Source organism: Bos mutus, chromosome 28, assembly GCF_027580195.1.
Source record: "Bos mutus isolate GX-2022 chromosome 28, NWIPB_WYAK_1.1, whole genome shotgun sequence".
Classification (NCBI taxonomy): domain Eukaryota; kingdom Metazoa; phylum Chordata; class Mammalia; order Artiodactyla; family Bovidae; genus Bos; species Bos mutus.
This window is the reverse complement of record NC_091644.1, coordinates 6921003-6939740: the sequence shown is the minus strand read 5'-3', so window position 1 is coordinate 6939740 and position 18738 is coordinate 6921003. Positions and strand designations below refer to the sequence as shown.

The window sequence follows — 18738 nt, the reverse complement described above, 5'->3', positions numbered from 1 at the left end:
GTGGGGTGTCACTTCCTTCTCCGATACCGCTAGTTACTGCTAGTGATCCACTAACACAGGTTTTGCTTCCTGTCGCTGTGACCTTGTGCTCTGCTGGTCTCAAGGTCTTAGTGGCTCTCTTCATTAATGGCATCTGGTATTTGGTAAGGACTTTCCACCTGAAAACTTGAGTCTTCCTTGAAGGGCAGCAAATCATGGAATTATTTGTAGATTGTGGAGTCTAGAAGAATTGCTGCATAATACGAAACAAATGACTTAGGTGCTTTGAATAAATATTCCTTATCTGAAAGGCATGAATAATAATATGACTCTTCAAAGGACTGTTTTGAAGTTCAGATGAGGTGATGCATGGCTTGCGTGTTTGCGCTAAATTCTCTTTTTGAGGGGAACTGAGACTAAACCACCACCTCCACCTTTCTCCTGTGGCCGCCAGAGCTATTTCTTTCCTGCTGAATACAAGCATACCTGGTCTTATAGTGCTGCACTTTATTGTCCTTTGCAGATACTGTGTTTTTTTTATAGATTGAAAGTTTGTGACAAGTCTGTGTTGAACACCATTTTTCCAACAGCATTTCTTCACTTCATGTCTCCGTGCCATGTTTTGGTAATTTCTGCCATGTGTCAGGCTTCGTCATTATTATTGTATCTGTTACAGTGATCTACGATCAGCGACTGTGACGTTACTCTCGCAAAAACAGTACAACTTGCTGCAAGTTCAGATGATGGTCAGCATCTTTTTTTTAGCAGTAGGGTATTTTTTTAATTAAAATATGTACTTCATTTTATATAAACATAATGTTATTATTGCACATTTACTAGACTACAGTGTCATGTAAACATAACTTTTATATGCTCTAGGGGACAAAAAAATTCATGTGGCTTACTTATTGCGATAGTCCCTTTATTGTGGTGGTCCGGAACCAAACCTGTGTGGTCTCCGATGTATGCCTGTGTTCTATAGTTTGTTTCTGAAATCCTTTCCTTTTATATATTCCCTTTGTATGTTCTGCATCCTTCAGTATTTTAATAATTATTGTCCTTCTTTTCATCTATTTTTTTTTTTTTTTTTTGGTTCTGGGAAAATTCCTTAAGCTGTTTTCTAAATCACTAATTTGTTTTTCTGTTTTCTTCTCACTTTAGGGATTTTTAATTGGTAAATTGTGTTTTTTATTTGAAAGCAAGCTTTTATTACTTTTGATTGTTTAATTTTTACTTATTAAATTCCCCCTTTGAAAATAAAAAGTTACTTCCTACTACAAAATGGTACATATTCACTGTAAAAATTTAGATAATAAAACAGTCCCTACTAGCATTTGGATAAATGCTGTGCTGTGTTGTGCTCAGTCGTGTCGGACTCTTTGTGACCCCATGGACTTCCAGCAGCCTGCCGGTCTTCTCTGTCCATGGGATTTTTCAGGCAAGAATACTGGAGTGGGTTGTCATTTCCTTCTGCAGGGAATCTTCCCCACCCAGGAATTGAACCCACATCTCCTGCATTGGCAGGCAGATTCTTTACTTCTGAGCTACCAGAGAAGCTCTTATATATGATATATATGTGTGTATATATATATATATATATATATATGATGAAAGATCTCACTTTAATGCTCTTTTACCTCCTTCGTAATTTAATAATGTAACAAATTTATATCAATAAACAGACATATATATGTATATCATCCTTTAAATAATAATGTTTGCTGAGATTTTATTTAAAATACAAATAAGAGTTTTTAAAGTATTCTTCTCTTATAGAAAGGAAGACATTTGCTGTGATTTCTCAGAATGGTATCCTTTTGTGGAGTACTAGGTATCTTTATATATCTAGTGATTGTTTTGTCTCTTCATATTTACAAGGAGAGATTTATGTCTGCTGTTTTTGAATTTGAGAAAGGTTCTGTCAGAACTGGTGTAAGCCCTGTTCAGAGATCTTGTCACAGTGTGTTTGGTAGATGAGCGGGCTTCCTGACTTGAGTACTAGGGAGGAGCTACTGGTGAGACCCCTGCATGGCAGGAAAAGATCCTCTTTTTATTCTCTCTGTAGGAGCAGTGGTGGAACCAGAGCTCCAGATGTCCATGTAGAGTGAAGAGAGAGTTCCTGGGCCACTGAGCCACGCAATTGGCTTTTCCCCTCTCAAATTTGTTAATAGTCGTCCATACTTTGAGCAAGTCCCCTTTGTAGCATCCTTTTGCCACAGTACTTTTGCTTTGATGAGCATGCTGCTTCACTGGTGAAAGCTGAGAATGGACACAAAAGATGGCTACTCTGTGTGCAGGCAGTCGATAGAATTCTAATAATCCTAGAATTTGTATAAACTATCCCAGTCTTTTTTTTTTTTTTTCCAAAAACATTTGTTCCTTTCTGGCCACTGCTGCTCTGAGCTTTCAGGTTCTCTGGATTTGTAGGAGAACGCCATTCATTCACTTGCTCCTTTAGAGGGCTCCTCCTTTGCTGTGTTTAGTTATAGGCTAGGAGATACCTCCCTTGGCCTATTCCTACTTGTGCCATATGTAACAGAAATCTTTCAAGATGTCTGGATACTGATGGCATTCTTCTCTTTTTAGTGGAAACCGATTTTTTTCTAAACCTTACTCTAACTGTATATTGCTAGAAATTTCTATGCCATCTTTTCTATTAGTCAAAGAGATAAACAGATTTACTTTTGTGAAATGGTTTCATGAAATCTGCGTGTATTGCACATCCTGCTTTTCCTTTATCTACTATATGTTTCTGTTGTTGTAATAGATGATTCAACACGTGTTCCTCTTGGAGAAAACAAGGACTACATCAATGCCAGTTACATTAAAATAGCCAATTCTAGAGAAGAGTATTACTATATTGCTACCCAAGGGCCACTGCCAACTACCACGAATGACTTTTGGCAAATGGTTTGGGAAAATAACTCTAATGTTATTGCCATGATAACCAAAGAGAAAGAAGGTGGAGTTACCAAATGCCACCATTACTGGCCTATTTCTATGAAGAAACCTTTGGAATTGAATAGCTGTCATATCTTCCTGGAGAACTACCAGATACTTCGGTATTTCATCATTCGAATGTTTCAAGTTGTCAAGAAGTCTGTAAGTTAAAAAATAAAATCAGCATTAGATATATATTTCCTTATATATGCACACATGTCAGAGAGGAAGTTCGGAGTAAGGTGGGCCATAGCTGGGGACACTTGTTTAAAGTAACTTGTTTTTACTTCTCCCTGCTACCAGAAACTAAGACAATGCCATTTCTTCTTCTGCCTAACCAAACTCTGACTGGAGAGACGAAATAATTGAAAAGGGGAGTTGGGGCGGTTGAGAAAGAGTACTGGAAGTTACCTAATCCTGGGGTGTGCTTTGGCTATCTCTGCTGAGAGGGACAGATGTGGTGAAGTCCTTGAGACGTGCTGATAATCACTGGGCCGGGCGTGGCAGCAGCTGTTCCGGGCGCTCACTGGCACCTGCAGTTACTGCGCTCAGTGGATGGTAATACCGAGATCTGTATGAGCTGCAGAAAGGAGGCTCTCTTTTGGTTTGGACAGATGATTTGCTAGAGGAGGTGACATCCGAATTTATCCAAGTGAGAAAAATGAAAACAGTAAGTAGATGATGAAGGTATAAAATAGCATGGGGCATATGTACAGAGAGATGTGGGTAGTTAAGAGTTTCTGGAATGTAAAAGTTCAAATGCCAGGGAGAAATGAGAGATGAGATGAGGCTATAGAAAATAAGTAGAGAAAGCCGGAACATGAAATGTTTTGGATTTCAGCTAAGGAGCACAAACTTTATTATGAAGATAATTAGGAGACATTGAAGAATTTTAGTAAGAAGGGTATATGATCAACTTAGGGCAACTAGCAATTAGATAGAAAGCAAAGACTTTGATGCTTTTCTGATAAAATTGGCAGACTTTATATGACTTATGACTTGTGACTTATAAGGAGTGTTCAAAAATTATACTGTCCAATGTGATAGCCACATTTGACTGTTTTAGATTTAAATTATTTAAACTTACATAAAATACCAAGTTTAGTTCCTCACTTGCAATAGCCATACTTCTAGTGTTTAATCACATATTACTAGTGACTACCATATGGGCAGCACAGATACAGAGCGTCTGCATTCTTGTAGAAAGTAATATTGGGAAGTTTTGGTCTAGAATAATCCATAGAACAATTCATGTCTTGCTCTAACAGACTCAGAAAATAGCAAAGGAATGAGTTATAAGAGAAAGTGATGTTACATTGCTCTAAGTGGATTTGATTAGCAAGTAGGTAATACATGTGTTCTATAGGAGTGAAGGGGTGGGAGTTAAATTGGAAACTTGAAGAGTGATGAGATTTGGAATCATCACCAAGAAGTTGGTTGGAGCACAGGCAATGATCAGGAAAAGGTTGCTGAAGGTGCTGAGGTTGGAACCCATAATTTGCAATAACAATAAAATATGCAACTATGTGATTTTTTTTTTTTCCTAACCATGGGATTCCTGAACAGAGATTATGGGACTGATTCAGGGAGGGATGTTGCTCAGGATATGTGGCAAGATTCAAAGGATGAATGGAGTTGACAGTTTGGTAAGAGAATGATTTAGATAATCAGTCATAAAGTCTAAACTTAGGGAGATGAATGGAGTCAGCAGCTAGGAGGAAATAGAGGACGTCAAGGGCAGAATTCCATCTAGTCACATTGTTGGAGGTGAAGCACAGATATAGCAGTAGCATAAGAGTTTCTTCTCAGAAAATGATGTTGGAATCTGAGAACTGGAAGGTTTTTGATACTGGCCATTATAGGTGATGGTGAGTCCAAGGAGTAATCACATTGTGAGGACTAGAAGACATGAATGGCCTCCTCTGTAAGAGAGAAATAAAAATGTGAGGCCAGCATGTCGGTTTGGCTGTTGAGATCCCAAATGTGCCCTGTCAGAATCTGCGGTAAGGTGACAGCGATGAGAAGACGAAGTTAAGAGGTATGAAACTTAAAAAGAAGTGGAGTTTTTGTACAAGGAGAAGAAATAATGGGTTGGAAATTGTGTTGGGCAGCAAGGAGAATGCAACTAATCTCTAGACTCTGTAGTACCTGGAGCACAGGAGAATAGGTTGCCTGGATTAGAGAGAACTGCAGAGTGCAACACCCATGGAGGCAAGGCAAGGAAGTAGAAGCAGCATTTAGGGAAGTGATGATGCCTTCCAAGAGTTCACTGTAGCATGGGGGCCTGAGGAGATCAAACCAGTCAATCCTAAAGGAATTCAGTCACTGGAAGGACTGATGCTGAAGCTCAAATTCCAATACTTTGGCCACTCGATGCGAAGAACTGACTCATTGCAAAAGACCCTGATGCTGAGGAAGATTGAAGGCAGGAGGAGAAGGGGATGACAGAGGATGATATGGTTGGATGGCATCACTGACTCAACGGACATGAGTTTGAGCAAGCTCTGGGAGATGGTGATGGAGAGGGAATCCTGGCATGCTGCAGTCCATGGGGTGGCAAAGAGTCGAGCACGACTGAGTGACTGAACGGAGCTGGGGGTCTGAGTGAGAAGGGAGATGTTGAAAAGATAAAGTCGGGACAGAGACAGAAAGAAAGAATTGAAGAGTCTGAGGATCAGAGTACACAGTGGTGTGACCAGGGAGGCCGAGAATAATAACAGTGTTTGACATTGACGTCGGGCTTGCTAGCTGTGTGTGAGGCCCTGCGTTTGCTCTGCGCTGAGGCCCTGCCTTTGCTCTGTACGCCCGAGGATTTGCCTGAGGCCTCCCTCTCCTAACACTTGATTCCCCGTTGTGAACCAAGTACTGTGTCAGACGCTGGAGGTAGAAAGCAGGCACAGGCTCCACTCTTAGAGTACTTACAGTCTAGTGGGGAAGGAAGATACCAGTTCTAAATGGCATGTGATGTGTGCTGTGGCAGAGAAGGACAGCATGCTTGGAGAATATAGGTCAGGTGGGAGGCCCAGAGGAACAATCTGTCTGAAAAGATTCAAATGTTCAGGTCCACCTGTGGAGTTGGCAAGGTGATCTAGAATGGTGGCCTTTGGGCTGATGTTCCCAGATCTCAAGACCATAGGGCTAATGTTTGAAGAATCTGCCTCATGGTACTGGGTCAGGAAAGCAGTGATGCCCACCTTTGTGCAGATTCTCAGTGGTCACCAGTGTAGGAAAGGTTTAATTCCTGAAATACGTGATGGAGTGAGACCTATCCTCACTGGTTCCTTCACGCGATTTTTAAGCATCGTTCACCTCGTCCAGTTTCATGTACCAATGATTCAAACTTGAGTCTATTTTCTAACACCATAGAAAATGGTATTTTTATTTGGAACTTGGGGGGAAAAGTGGTGCATTAAGGAGAAGTAGAGAAGGAGTGAGAAATCCTTCCTGAATTTCTTCACGAGCGTGCCCACTGGAGTAAAATGAGGGTTCCACACTGGGGAAGGGGTGAACCCTCTGAAAGAATGATGGGTAAACTCAAAGCATCTTATCTGTCAACCCCTGGGAGAGTCCAGAACTCCACTTTCAGGGCTCAGCGAAAGAATAAGGACCAAAGTCTACTCACATGGTCATTAACCACCCTGTCCTGGTTGCCAGAGGAGGTTGCTTCCCATCAAACCCTGATTAAGCAGCTTGACAGCACCTACCTGTTTTAATTAAATTTAGTATCATATTTGGGCTTCTCTGGTGAAGAATAAAGAATCCGCCTCCAATGCGGGAGACCTCGGTTATATCCCTGGGTTGGGAAGATCCCCTGGAGGAGGGCATGGCAATCCACTCTAGTATTCTTGTCTGGAGAATCCCCATGAACCAAGGAACCTGGCGGGCTACAGTCCATGGAGTCGCAAAGAATTGGACATGACTAAGCGACTAAGCACAGCACATCATAATATTGAATCCAAGATATATTGCTTTCCTACATTATTCCCAACATGTTAGCTCATTTCCACTCTGTTTTGAATTCCTGGTTTGTTTGGTTTCTTCTGCATTCTCATGGTGCAGAAGAAAGATGGTAGCGTTAGATTTGGAAGGACTACATTATTGTCCCAGCTCTAAACATATGAGCCTCCTGACCTAGCATACATCTATCAGTCACTCAAATTCTTACTTTTTCATCTGTAAAATGAGGATAACACAGTGTCTGCCACCCCAGGGCTGATGTGAGGATTAAATGAGATAATGCATATGAAGTCTTTGGTGCCGTTCCTCCAGAGTAAGTCCTAAATTCATGTTACCTGTTAGTAGTCCTATTTTTATTAATGTATTACCGTATGGCCATTATTATTACTATTTGTGGCATATTAGAAGTTAAGAGAAGCTCTCTAATATGAGGAGTTGATAAATCTCTCTTCTCTCTCTCCCCTTCCCTGTCTCTCTCCCTCCCCACCCCGCCCCCACAGACGGGAGCTAGTCACTTTGTGAAACACTTGCAGTTCACCAACTGGCCAGACCATGGCACTCCTGCTTCAGCAGAAGGGTTTATAAAGTACGTTCGTTATGTGAGGAAGAGCCACCTCACAGGGCCCGTCGTCGTCCACTGCAGCGCAGGCGTGGGCCGGACAGGGGTGTTCCTGTGTGTGGATGTCGTATTCTGTGCCATTGAAAAGAACTTTTCGGTAAGTGTGTGAATTAAGCACCCAAACTGATGCTGTTAGTAAACACTATTTCTAACAGCCTTCTCATAGCTGGAGACTAATATTTGGCCTTCAAGAGCAACTGAGTCAATAGAAAGCGTGTCAGCTTTCGATACCTGCTTCTGACTTAACTGCTGCAGGTTCTTGGAGGTGGTTCTGAGGATTAAACTAAATAGATAATGCAAATGAATGGCTTCAGACAATGTCTGGAGTACAGTAAATATGAGTCCATTTTTCTTTTCTTGCTTCCACCCACATGTACAGTTTTTAGAGTCTTGTTAAAGAATGTCAGTGACGTGTGCCTGTTTATTTTTTGGTTGCCCTGCACAGCATGTGGGATCTTACTTCCCTGACCAGGGGTCAAACCTGTGCCCTTTGCAGTGAAAACATGGATTCTTAACCAGTGGATCACTGGGGAAGGCCCAAAGGTGTGTCTGTTTTTAATGAATAGAAATACATGCATGTGAGCACATTGGGGAAAAAAGTAGACTTCAGAGTTAATGAGAGGTCCCTGGGTCTGACTGCTAGTTTGCCACACACTTTAGATTTTGGTGACTTTGTACAGATTGCTCATTTTCTCTGAAATCTAGTTTTCTCTTACATAAAATAAGGATAATAATATTGCTGGGTGTTAGTCAACCATTAACAATTCTTTACTTTCTTCCTAAATTTGGAACCAGCTAAGAGACAGACACAAGCATTAGACATGTAGTGATTTTACTGTTACCTTTAGATTGACTAATTAGGGAGCATGACTTTAGATTTGTGCCCCAGAAGGCCTGCTTGTACTGAACTGCTTTCCTGTGCTGCCGAAGTGAGGGAAGACATTGTTTACTTAGCAGGCACTTGGGCTGGGGAGGGTGGTGCCTCTTACTGTGTCTCCAAGGAATAGGAAAGTCGGCAGCTCAGTCAAAAGGCAACAAGGGCTGGGAGGCATTTGCCCTGATAGGCAAATTCTGCGGTTATCTTATTATCAGCATAAATGTTAAATCACTGCTCTCTCAGGCTATATGCAGTTATACCCCAGCAGTGACCAGGCCACCCCTATGACAACAAATGCGTTGCATAAGTTCTACATGTTTACATCCTAAGGTCGCATTATGTTGGGGATAGAAAAATGGCCTCTACCAGGGGCTTTCTAAAGGACAGAGGAAGTCTCTGCTTCTCAGAAGCTTGAGCCAGTATCTCCTAGCATTTCCCTGTTTGTGATTCAGCTATAACCCTTTCCTTAAACTAACCACTGTGGGAGATACTGGTCCATTAAAGTCAGGACTACTCTAGGCTATAAGGCTGAGGATAAAAAAGTAACGGTTTCCCAAAGCAAGCTGAGAGTTTTATTACAAACAGTGAATATAAACTGGGTGGTCAAAAAATGACAAAAATACTAAAAAATGCTGAAAATTTCAGTAGTATGAATCTGATGTTACCTGTTCCTGTAATTAATGTTGTTTTATCCTTTTAACAGAAAATACATTAGCATAATTTTTATTTTATATGTTCTTCATCACAATTAATTTGTTTATATTTGTTCTCATTTTATATAACTTATAGAAATTGTAAAAACTATAAATATTGTATTTTATGCTTCTATGGAGCACTTTTTTCCCCTGCCGTTATACCTTTTGTAAACTCAAAATGTGCTTTATAATAAGTCATCCGTCAGCTTAAATAACAGTGTTTTTCTTAGCAGTATGTAAAATAGTGATGTATTTTACAATTAAGGGTGCTCCCCACTCCAGTACTCTTGCCTGGAAACATCATGGATGGAGGAGCCTGGTGGGCTGCAGTCCATGGGGTCGCTAAGTTGGACACGACTGAGCAACTTTACTTTCATTTTTCACTTTCATGCATTGGAGAAAGAAATGGCAACCCACTCCAGTGTTCTTGCCCGGAGAATCCCAGGGACGGGGGAGCCTAGTGAGCTGCCATCTATGGGGTCGCACAGAGTCGGACACGACTGAAGCAACTTAGCAGCAGCAGCAGCAGATTTGATGGAAAATGGTTCAGCAATAGGAAATGCATCCATTGTTGCCTTATTGGCTTTTCATAGAGGCTTGAGATGTCCAGTATCCTTACTGATGCCCATCTCTACTCTTTTCAGAAATTTTGTTCACCAGAGCTACTCAAAGTATGGTCTTGGACCAGTACCAATCTGTGAATGTTTGTTATTTGCAGAAAGATAAGTTTTCTGAAATTGAGAGTAAGCATTTAGAAACTTTCAAAGCAGTTTGATATATTTCAGAGACATCCATGAGCGTGACAGTGGGTTGGTCTGGTAAACAGGATGCAGACCGGTTTGTGTGCTGTGGAACTCACACAGAGAGTCCTACATACTGCAGGCTGCTTTCAGCCACATGTGACCAACATTTTAAGATTAGTTTATCAGTTATAACTCTAAAGGATATGAAGATCTGAGAAAATATAATGCTTTATTTCTTTTTACTGTTATTTTATAGTCAGTTTTATTTTTAAGTAAGCTTGCGTAAAAATCCTTAAAACACTGGGAACAAGCTGGCTCTTCTCTTGAGGAAAACCTGAGATTGTTCTGTAGTTGAAACATTCTTGATAGAACTTTCCCCTCTAACATGCTGTTCATCATACAGCGACAGTTAAATATCAGTTACCATATTATTATGTAACGAAGTGAATAGTCCAAAATTTAACACATTAACCTTCACAAAATCAAAAATACTTACCGTATCACTAAACACACTGTCTGGTTCATCTGGAAGGGGTTCTTTGGTTTTTGTTTTTTTGGTAGCAAGACTGTTTTTAAAAATTTGTTTTTAATTGGAGGGTAATTGCTTTACAGTGTTGTATTGGTCTCTGACATACAACAGCGTGAATCAGTCACAAGCATACATATGCACCCTCCTTCCTGAACCTCTCTCCCACCTCCGACCGCATCCTGCCGCTCGAGGCTGTCACAGAGCACCAAGCTGAGCTCCCTGTGTCGTATAGCAGCTCCCCGTGCAGCTGTCTGTTCTACATATGGTGATTCATATGTCTCAGAGCTACTGTCTCAGCGTGTCCCAACCTCTCCTCCCTTCACCGTGTCCACAAGTCTGTTCTCTACGGCTGTGTCTCTATTCCTGCTTTGCGAATAGATTCATCAGTACCATTTTTCTGGATTCCACATATATGCGTTAACGTATGATATTTGTTTTCCTCTTTCCGACTTACTTCACTCAGTGTAACAGTCTCTAGGTTCATCCACCTCACTAGAACTGACTCACATTTGGGATAAATTCTTTAATCTGTGTAACTATCTCAGACTGTTTTCTTGTCATTGCAGTTCTACGACCAGAACATAATCCTACACAAAACTTAAGCTCCAAATTACATTTGATGACAATGTCGTACTTTGCAATTTCATGCCATTTAAAATTAGTTCAGTTCAGTCGCTCAGTCATGTCCGACTCTTTACAACCCCATGGACTGCAGCACACCAGGCTTCCCTGTCCATCACCAACTCCCTGAGCTTGCTCAAACTCATGTCCATTGAGTCAGTGATGCCATCCAAGCATCTCATTCTCTGTCCTCTTCTCCTGCCTTAAGTCTTCCCCAGCAATGAGGACTCTTTTGCAATGAGTCAGTTCTTTGCATCAGGTGGCCAGAGTATTGGAATTTCAGCTTCAGCATCAGTCCTTCCAGTGAATGTTCAGGACTGATTTTCTTTAGGATTGACTGATTTGATCTCCTTGTAGTCCAAGGGACTCTCAAGAGTCTTCTTCAACACAACAGTTCAAAAGCACCAGTTCTTCGGTGCTCAGCTTTCTTTATGGTCCAACTTTCGCGTCCATACATGACTACTGGAAAAACCATATTTGTGAGCAATTTTGTGCCATTTAAAATTAGTTAGTTGTAATTGCCAGTAATAAAACAGAAAAGGAAAAATCCTTCTTTCTTATCACTTCATGTTCAAATCACACATATACTGAGTCATTATGTTAGCAGTATCTTTTATTCAATAAGTTGTGATGGTAAATACTTTGCTACTTTTGTTTTGTGAGCTGGTACTGCTCTGTATCACTCGCCAGTCCCTGAATTTGTCACACTGTGATTTCATTAGAAAAATGGAACTTGACCTTTTTCTGCCACACCTTCACTCCAAATTTTCAATAAAACACTTTCAGTATGACTTCTATCACCATTGTCTGGTTGTCGTGTATGTGTTTTTAATCTTAGCCGTTCAAAGCATAATTTTGTAAGTCTGCAAAGTATATATGTTTCATGTGAAATATTGAACATGAGCTTTTTAATTTAGTATTCTTTAAAATAATTCTTTTGTCTTGGAGCCTATTTCTTTTGTTCTGTATGTGACAAGTAAATTTTAATTGTTTCTTTGCTATGTTAGCCAGTACATCTTTGCAATTAATACAAGTGTGGTTTTAGCACTTCACAGTCAATAATGGCTCTAAAACTCAATATATGAGGAATCACAATTCCAGGTAAAATTAACATGAACTCTTTTGGTCTTCATTTCTTTGCAGTTACTTCCATTATTATTATTTGGTTAACCACTAAAGCTATATTCAGAAAAGCTGTGCTTTTCTTGAGAAGACAATCCAGTGACACTTCTTTTGCTATCAGTAAATTAAGGTTAAAAATGAATGATACAAATTTATTTCCATAACTTGCCTAATCTTAAAATATAAATTATAAAACAGACTTTCAAGAAACAATGGATTCTAAATTCAATGAAGTTGAATTTGTATCATATTTCCTTTCATGGATCATTCTTTCGGTGTCAAGTTTGAGAACTCTTCACCTTGCCTGGGTCCCAAAGAATCTTTCCAATGTCATTTCTTCAAGTTCTATGGTTTCATGTTTGACATTTAAGTCTGTAGCCCATTTTGAGTTCATTGTTTTTAGAAGGGGCGAGGCTTAAGTCAAGGTTCACTTTTTTTTTTTTTTTTGCCTAAAGATGTCCAGCTGTTAAGTTTCCTTTGTTGAAAAGGCTATTCTTCCTCCACTGAATTGCTTTTGCACCTTTGTCAGAAATGATTTTGAATATTTAGTTCAAAATCATTTAGTTTGAATATTTTGAATATTCTAGTTCCATATTCCGTTTCACTGATCTATGTATCTATCCTTTGCTAATACCACACTTTGGATTCCTGTAGCTATATAGGAAATCTTAACACAGGGAGAGTGATTCTTTCTCTTTCAAAATTGTTTTAGCTATTATAAGTCTGTGCCTTTCAATATAAATTTTAAAATTAGCTTTTCTATGTTTATAAAAAAAGCTTGATGAATTTTGATAGGATGAATTTTACTATGTTGGATCTTCCAATATGAATGTGGTATGTCAATTTATTTAGGTCTTCTTTGATCTTCTTTGATTTCTTTCATCAGCGTTTTGTTATTTTCATCATACAGCTTCTGTACGTGTTTTGTTAGATTTATCTTATTTCATTTTCTTTCAAGCAGTAAATGGTATTGTGTTTTTACTATTGTGTTCATTGTATGTACATGTATATACAAGTGCAGTTGATTTTTTCATGTTGATCTTGTATCCTGTGATCTTGTTGAACTCACTTTTTGGTTCTAAGAGGGTGTTTTGCCCTGCTTTGTTCTGTTTTTAGATTCCTTGAGATCTTCTACATAGATGATCATCCCAGCCGCAAGCAGGGACATGCCTCTCCCTTCCCAATGCATTTGCTTCTTATTTCTTTATCTGGTCTCACTGCACTACTTGGAGCTTCAAGTGTTGTATTGAAAACGGGTAGAGCGTACATTCTTGCCGTCGCTAATATTAGGGGGAAAGCCAATGAAAATAATTCGTTCTGTGAAAGACCCTGTGAGGTAGATGGAAAGACAAGCTACAGACTCAGAGAAACTGTTTGCAACCACATGTCCAACAAAGGTCTCACACCTAGAATTTGTAAAGACCTCAAACCTTATAAGTAAGCAAGCAATTCAGTTAGAAAATAGGTAAAAGACATGAAGTTTCAATGATAAGGATGAATCAATGACAGTCACATGAAAAGAGGCTCAACTTCATTAGCCTTTAGGTAAATGAAATCAAAGAGATTTCAAACCAGTCAATGTTAAAGGAAATCAACCCTAAATACTCTATGGAAGGACTGATGTTGAAGCTCAATGCTTTGGCCACCTGATGCAAACAGCTGACTCATTAGAAAAGACCCTGTTGCTGGGGAAGATTGAAGGCAGAAGGAGAAAAGGGCGACAGAGGATGAGAGGGCTGGGTGGCATCACTGACTCAATGGACATGAGTTTGAGCAAACTCCAGGAAATGCTGAGGGACAGGGAAGCCTGGCGTGCTGCAATCCATGGGATTGAGAATAGTCGGACACAACTTGGCGACTGAACAACGACAACAAAATGAAATTAAAACCATGATGAAATATCACTAGATATTGATTAGAAAGGCCAATACAAAAAATAATGACAACACCAAGTGCTGATGAAGATTTGAAAAAAACTGGATTAGTTATACATTGCTTATGCTTCGCAGGTGGCTCAGTGGTGAAGACTCTGTCTACCAATGCAGGAGACATGGCTTTGATCCATGGGGCAGGAAGATCCCCTGGAGGAGCAGTGGCAACCCACTCCAGTATTCCTGCCTGGAGAATCCCACGGACAGAGGAGCCTGGTGGGCTACAGTCCATAGGGTCTCAAAGTGTGAGACACGAGTGAGCAGCAGCAGCATCCATTGCTTATAGGAATGAATGTAAAATGGTGCATCCAGTCTGGAAAGTAGTTTTTAAATTTCTTAGAAAAAAAAAACAAAAGCAGAATTAAACTAATCTTACCATATAATCCTAGCAATAATACTCTTGGGTGTTTATTCCATGGAAATGAAAACTTCAGTTCATGTAAAAACCTGTATGTATGTGTTCATAGCACATCTATTTATCATCCCCCTAAACTGGAAAACAACCTAGATGTCCTTCAACACACCCATACTGTGAAATACTGCTGCAGGTGCTGCTGCTGCTGCTGAGTCACTTCAGTCGTATCCGTCTCTGTGCGACCCCAGAGACGGCAGCCCACCAGGCTCCCCCGTCCCTGGGATTCTCCAGGCAAGAACACTGGAGTGGGTTGCCATTTCCTTCTCCAATGCGTGAAAGTGAAAAGTGAAAGTGAAGTCGCTCAGTCGTGCCCGACTCTTCGCAACCCCCATGGACTGCAGCCCACCAGGCTCCTCCATCCATGGGATTTTCCAGGCAAGAGTACTGGAGTGGGGTGCCATTGCCTTCTCCGACTGTGGAATACTATTTAGTAACAAAAAGGAATGAACTATTGATATACTCAATTTTCATGAATCTCAAAGCAATCAGCAATGACAAAAAGTCTCAAAAAATTGGATATTAAATGATTCCTTTATGTAATCTGCTTGAAATAACAAAACTGTAGAGATTCAGAACAGATTACTGGTCGCCAAGGGTTGAGGCAGTTGGAGCGGGTGGGTAGTTCTAATAGACAACAGGAGGAAGGCTTATGGTGCTATAGTTATGCGTCTTGGTTGTGGCTGCAGTTACATGGATCTTCACGTGTGATAACTTTGTATACAATAATACACGTATGCCTATGTTGACAAATGATTGCGTGTAAAACTGGCAAAATATGAAAAGGCTAGTAAATTATACCAATGTCAATTTCCTGGTTTCGATATTATACTCTAATTGGTATAATACTAGGTGAAAAGATACACAGACTATCCCTGTACATTTTTTGCAACTTACTATGTATCTATAGTTATTTCAATATAAAAATATTTAAAGGAGTAATTAAACTTTTAAGTTATAGTAACACAAAGTTGTAAAAATAAAGGCATACTTAACATTTCTCTGATTTTTATGTGCTTTTGGATGATAGTTGACAGTTGACAAATCTTAAATTTCATGTCGTCTTATTGCACATGTCTGGTCCTCAGCTTGCACCACGTGTGACTTTTCAAGCAAGTTGAACAACACCTGAGCTGGTCTATATCCTGTTCCACTGATGAGGCTGCTTGGCATGGCACCACTGTCAGATTGCCATTAAGATTTTCTAAACACTTGTTACCAGTTTCTGGACTTAGCTCACTTTGGTCTGGCAACAGCCTTTTGCAGACCTGCACCAGCTTGGTGACCACACTGGGCAGTGCTGTTCTCCATGCACAGGTGCAGAATCTGGGGTTGGGCCAACTGCTGCTCAGGGTCTCCATTTGAGTTGAGAGGGCTCTTTATATGAGAAACAGCTGTGTTACTGTTGTGGCCAGAAAAGGTTTTCTATGCTTCAGACTCTTGCAGAATCACAATGCTGCTTTAAGTTCTCCCTTTGGAGAACAGAAAAGTATACACAGGGGCAAATTTGTTGTTATTTCTTTTGGAGAACATTTCTTATTATAAATGATTGCTTCCTGCTTTTTCCTGGAAACCCATTTGAACAAGTCTTCCTTATCCACTAGACTAGGTTAAACATAGTACATGCTCTTATGACTGAAAACGAGAACTTGCCAGTTAAATCTTGAGATATCTTTTACTGGAAAGAAGTATGGCATACTCCTTAGGCATCTGTGGGTTTTGTGTTTTCCCCCTCTCTGGATAATACAAAATTACTGTCATCCTGTTACAGTTCGACATCATGAATATAGTGAGCCAAATGAGAGAACAGCGTCATGGAATGGTCCAAACAAAGGTAAGTCATGCCACATAAATTCTCATAAGAACAATAATGATATAAAGATGAATATTACATTGTAACATACATTGTATAGCACGTTACAATTTGTAAAGCTCTTTTACCTACACAATTTCATTGAATTCTCACTGTTTGAGGTAAACATAAGTTATGCTCTGACATTACTGATGACCTACCTCAAGTTCAGAGCAATGAAGTTTGTTTTATCAGAGAGCAAGTGTAGGAGCCAAATCTGAAACTGAAGTCTCCTAATGCCCAAACACATGCTTAGTCCATAATACCATGTTATTTAAGTAACATATCTAAAGTTATTTTCCATAAATTTATGAATGGCAATTTTAGGACATTTATTTGCAACTAAAGTATCAGTCATTGGCATGTCATAAAAAAGATAGCATAAATATCACAGGTATTAGTTATACTAATTATTGAAGGGTCAAGAGAATATGGATAATAAAAACAAACAGGTACCCCTAAATCTTTTTTATGGTTTTTTAAGGCAATGTTCAGTGATACGAAGTCTTTCCTTTGAACTAGGGTTGCCTAAGAGATCTGAGGCTACATCTTTAAAAAGTTTAAATTTGATTCATCCAATGAAGATATAAAGAGACTGATATTGAGTCAGATTCCCCTCTGTTCAGTTAACTAATTCTAGACCAAAGACTATATTATTACCGTTTATCTTCCTGATGCTTTAAAAAATGTATTCATATAAGAAGTTCTTGGTTAAATGTTAACCTTTTTTAGGCAGTTCTTTTTAGGTTAAGGCACTCTTTTTAGGCACTTTGTGGTTAAAAAGTACAAATGTCTTTTCTGAAAGTGGATATTGGTATTCAATTAACATTCCATTGTTTTTCATGTATGTGTGTGTTTAGGAGCAGTATATGTTTTGTTATAAAATTGTGCTTGAAGTTCTTCAGAAGCTTTGGACTGTAAAGTAAGAACTATTGCCTCACACTTGAAATTATAAGCAAGTGGCTTGGAGCCTCCTCTTAAAGAACACCTTCGAGCTCTGCTTGAAGGGCTTTGCTTATACAAATGTGCTTTCTTGGTATATCGTTTGACTTTCTGACAGTTCCCTGAAGGCAGTGCCATTTGGTTTGGGGTAAATGGTGTTTACCCACTGATCTTACTTAGGTAATATCAAATACCTTCCCATATTTTCCCATGAAATGAAAGTTATGTAAAACGACTTCCGTCTATTTGGTTGAAGAGATTACAGAACCCAGTAAAGGATTTAAACTCTATTATTTAAGATTTTATTTGGAAAGACAGCTGGAGGGAGCTGAGAATTTTCAGATCACAAGATCATGAGCTTATATCATGATTTCTTACAAGCATTTTCAAGACAGATACGTATCCATGTTTTTTAACTAGAGTCTGTACTTTTAGGTGGTATTTGAATAGCTTAAGTCACTAAGGAACCCAGTTAGAAAGGGTCAACTTTCTATGCAAATTGGATTCCCTTTCGCTGTATTTCTCTACTCCTGTGGAGCCCCAGGGACCTCAAAGGACAAGCTGCCTTTCTAGAGCAGCTGGACAAGGTCTGGGAATTTTCATGGGTGGGCAGAGTTCCTCTTCTCCATCACTTGAGCACACTGGTGGACAGTCCAAAACTAAAATAGATGTTTATGTAGAAAGTCCAAGAGGAAATTTTTGCCCGTTCTTGAGTTCTTTCCTATCCCACCCTAACACTTTACATGTTAGTCTGCTTTGTTAAAAGCAAACATTACATCTTACTTGCCTCTTAATCTCTGCCCTTTAGCTTTAGAGGGCAATAAACTTTGATATAAGCTTTATTACGTACTTCCAGGTATCTGTTACGCCAGATATATTTTTCAAACTAAAATCTATGATGATTATTTTTTTCTTCAGTGTTCCATTAAATCATTTATTTCCATTACTGCCCCACCTCTGCCGTGACATTTAGAAGTTGGCTTTGGGAACCAGATTCTGGAGAACCAAATATGTAGTTGTGAAAATGAAAACTTCCATATTCTGTTTTTCAAAAGATGTGGCCATTATTAAATTCATCTTATTATAGGACTTTGCCTCATACAGTTATAATGATATTCTTGTCCAGGAATTTTAGTGACCAGTTACACTTGATTATAAACTATAAAGCAAGTGATACATGTCTTTCTATGATGTAGTTCAGTTGAGATCAGAGAAGTCTTTGCATTGTACTGAGAAGGTTTCTAATATTAATCCATAAGTCTTGAATTTTTAAGAGCTTATTTTGTTCCCTTAGCTGAATGAACACTTGAATAGGTTGAATTAAAATTGATACTTCTCATTTTAAAAATAATTAAATGCTGGAAATGTAATTTATATTAAATGAATTGATTTTGCCTATTTACATTATTTTTGTAAATAATAATCTGTGGTAAACATTAATTTTGATGATTGGCGTTTAATATTTATATTACTAATTTTCTCTTCTCTCATAGTAAAATAATAAATATAATGTACAGTA

At 39.2% G+C, this 18738-nt stretch overlaps 1 protein-coding gene across 1 annotated transcript in view; it reads left to right on the top strand.

Moving 5' to 3' along the window:
• The window catches only part of PTPN20 (protein tyrosine phosphatase non-receptor type 20), a 32589-nt gene extending 15386 nt beyond the window's left edge, over window positions 1–17203 (top strand). The window contains exons 6-9 of the mRNA XM_070364493.1: window positions 2747–3081; window positions 7377–7592; window positions 16197–16259; window positions 17138–17203. Of these exons, the coding sequence (XP_070220594.1) occupies window positions 2747–3081; window positions 7377–7592; window positions 16197–16259; window positions 17138–17203 (680 nt within the window). The remainder of the gene's footprint in view (window positions 1–2746; window positions 3082–7376; window positions 7593–16196; window positions 16260–17137) is intronic.
• Window positions 17204–18738: the final 1535 nt, after the last annotated feature.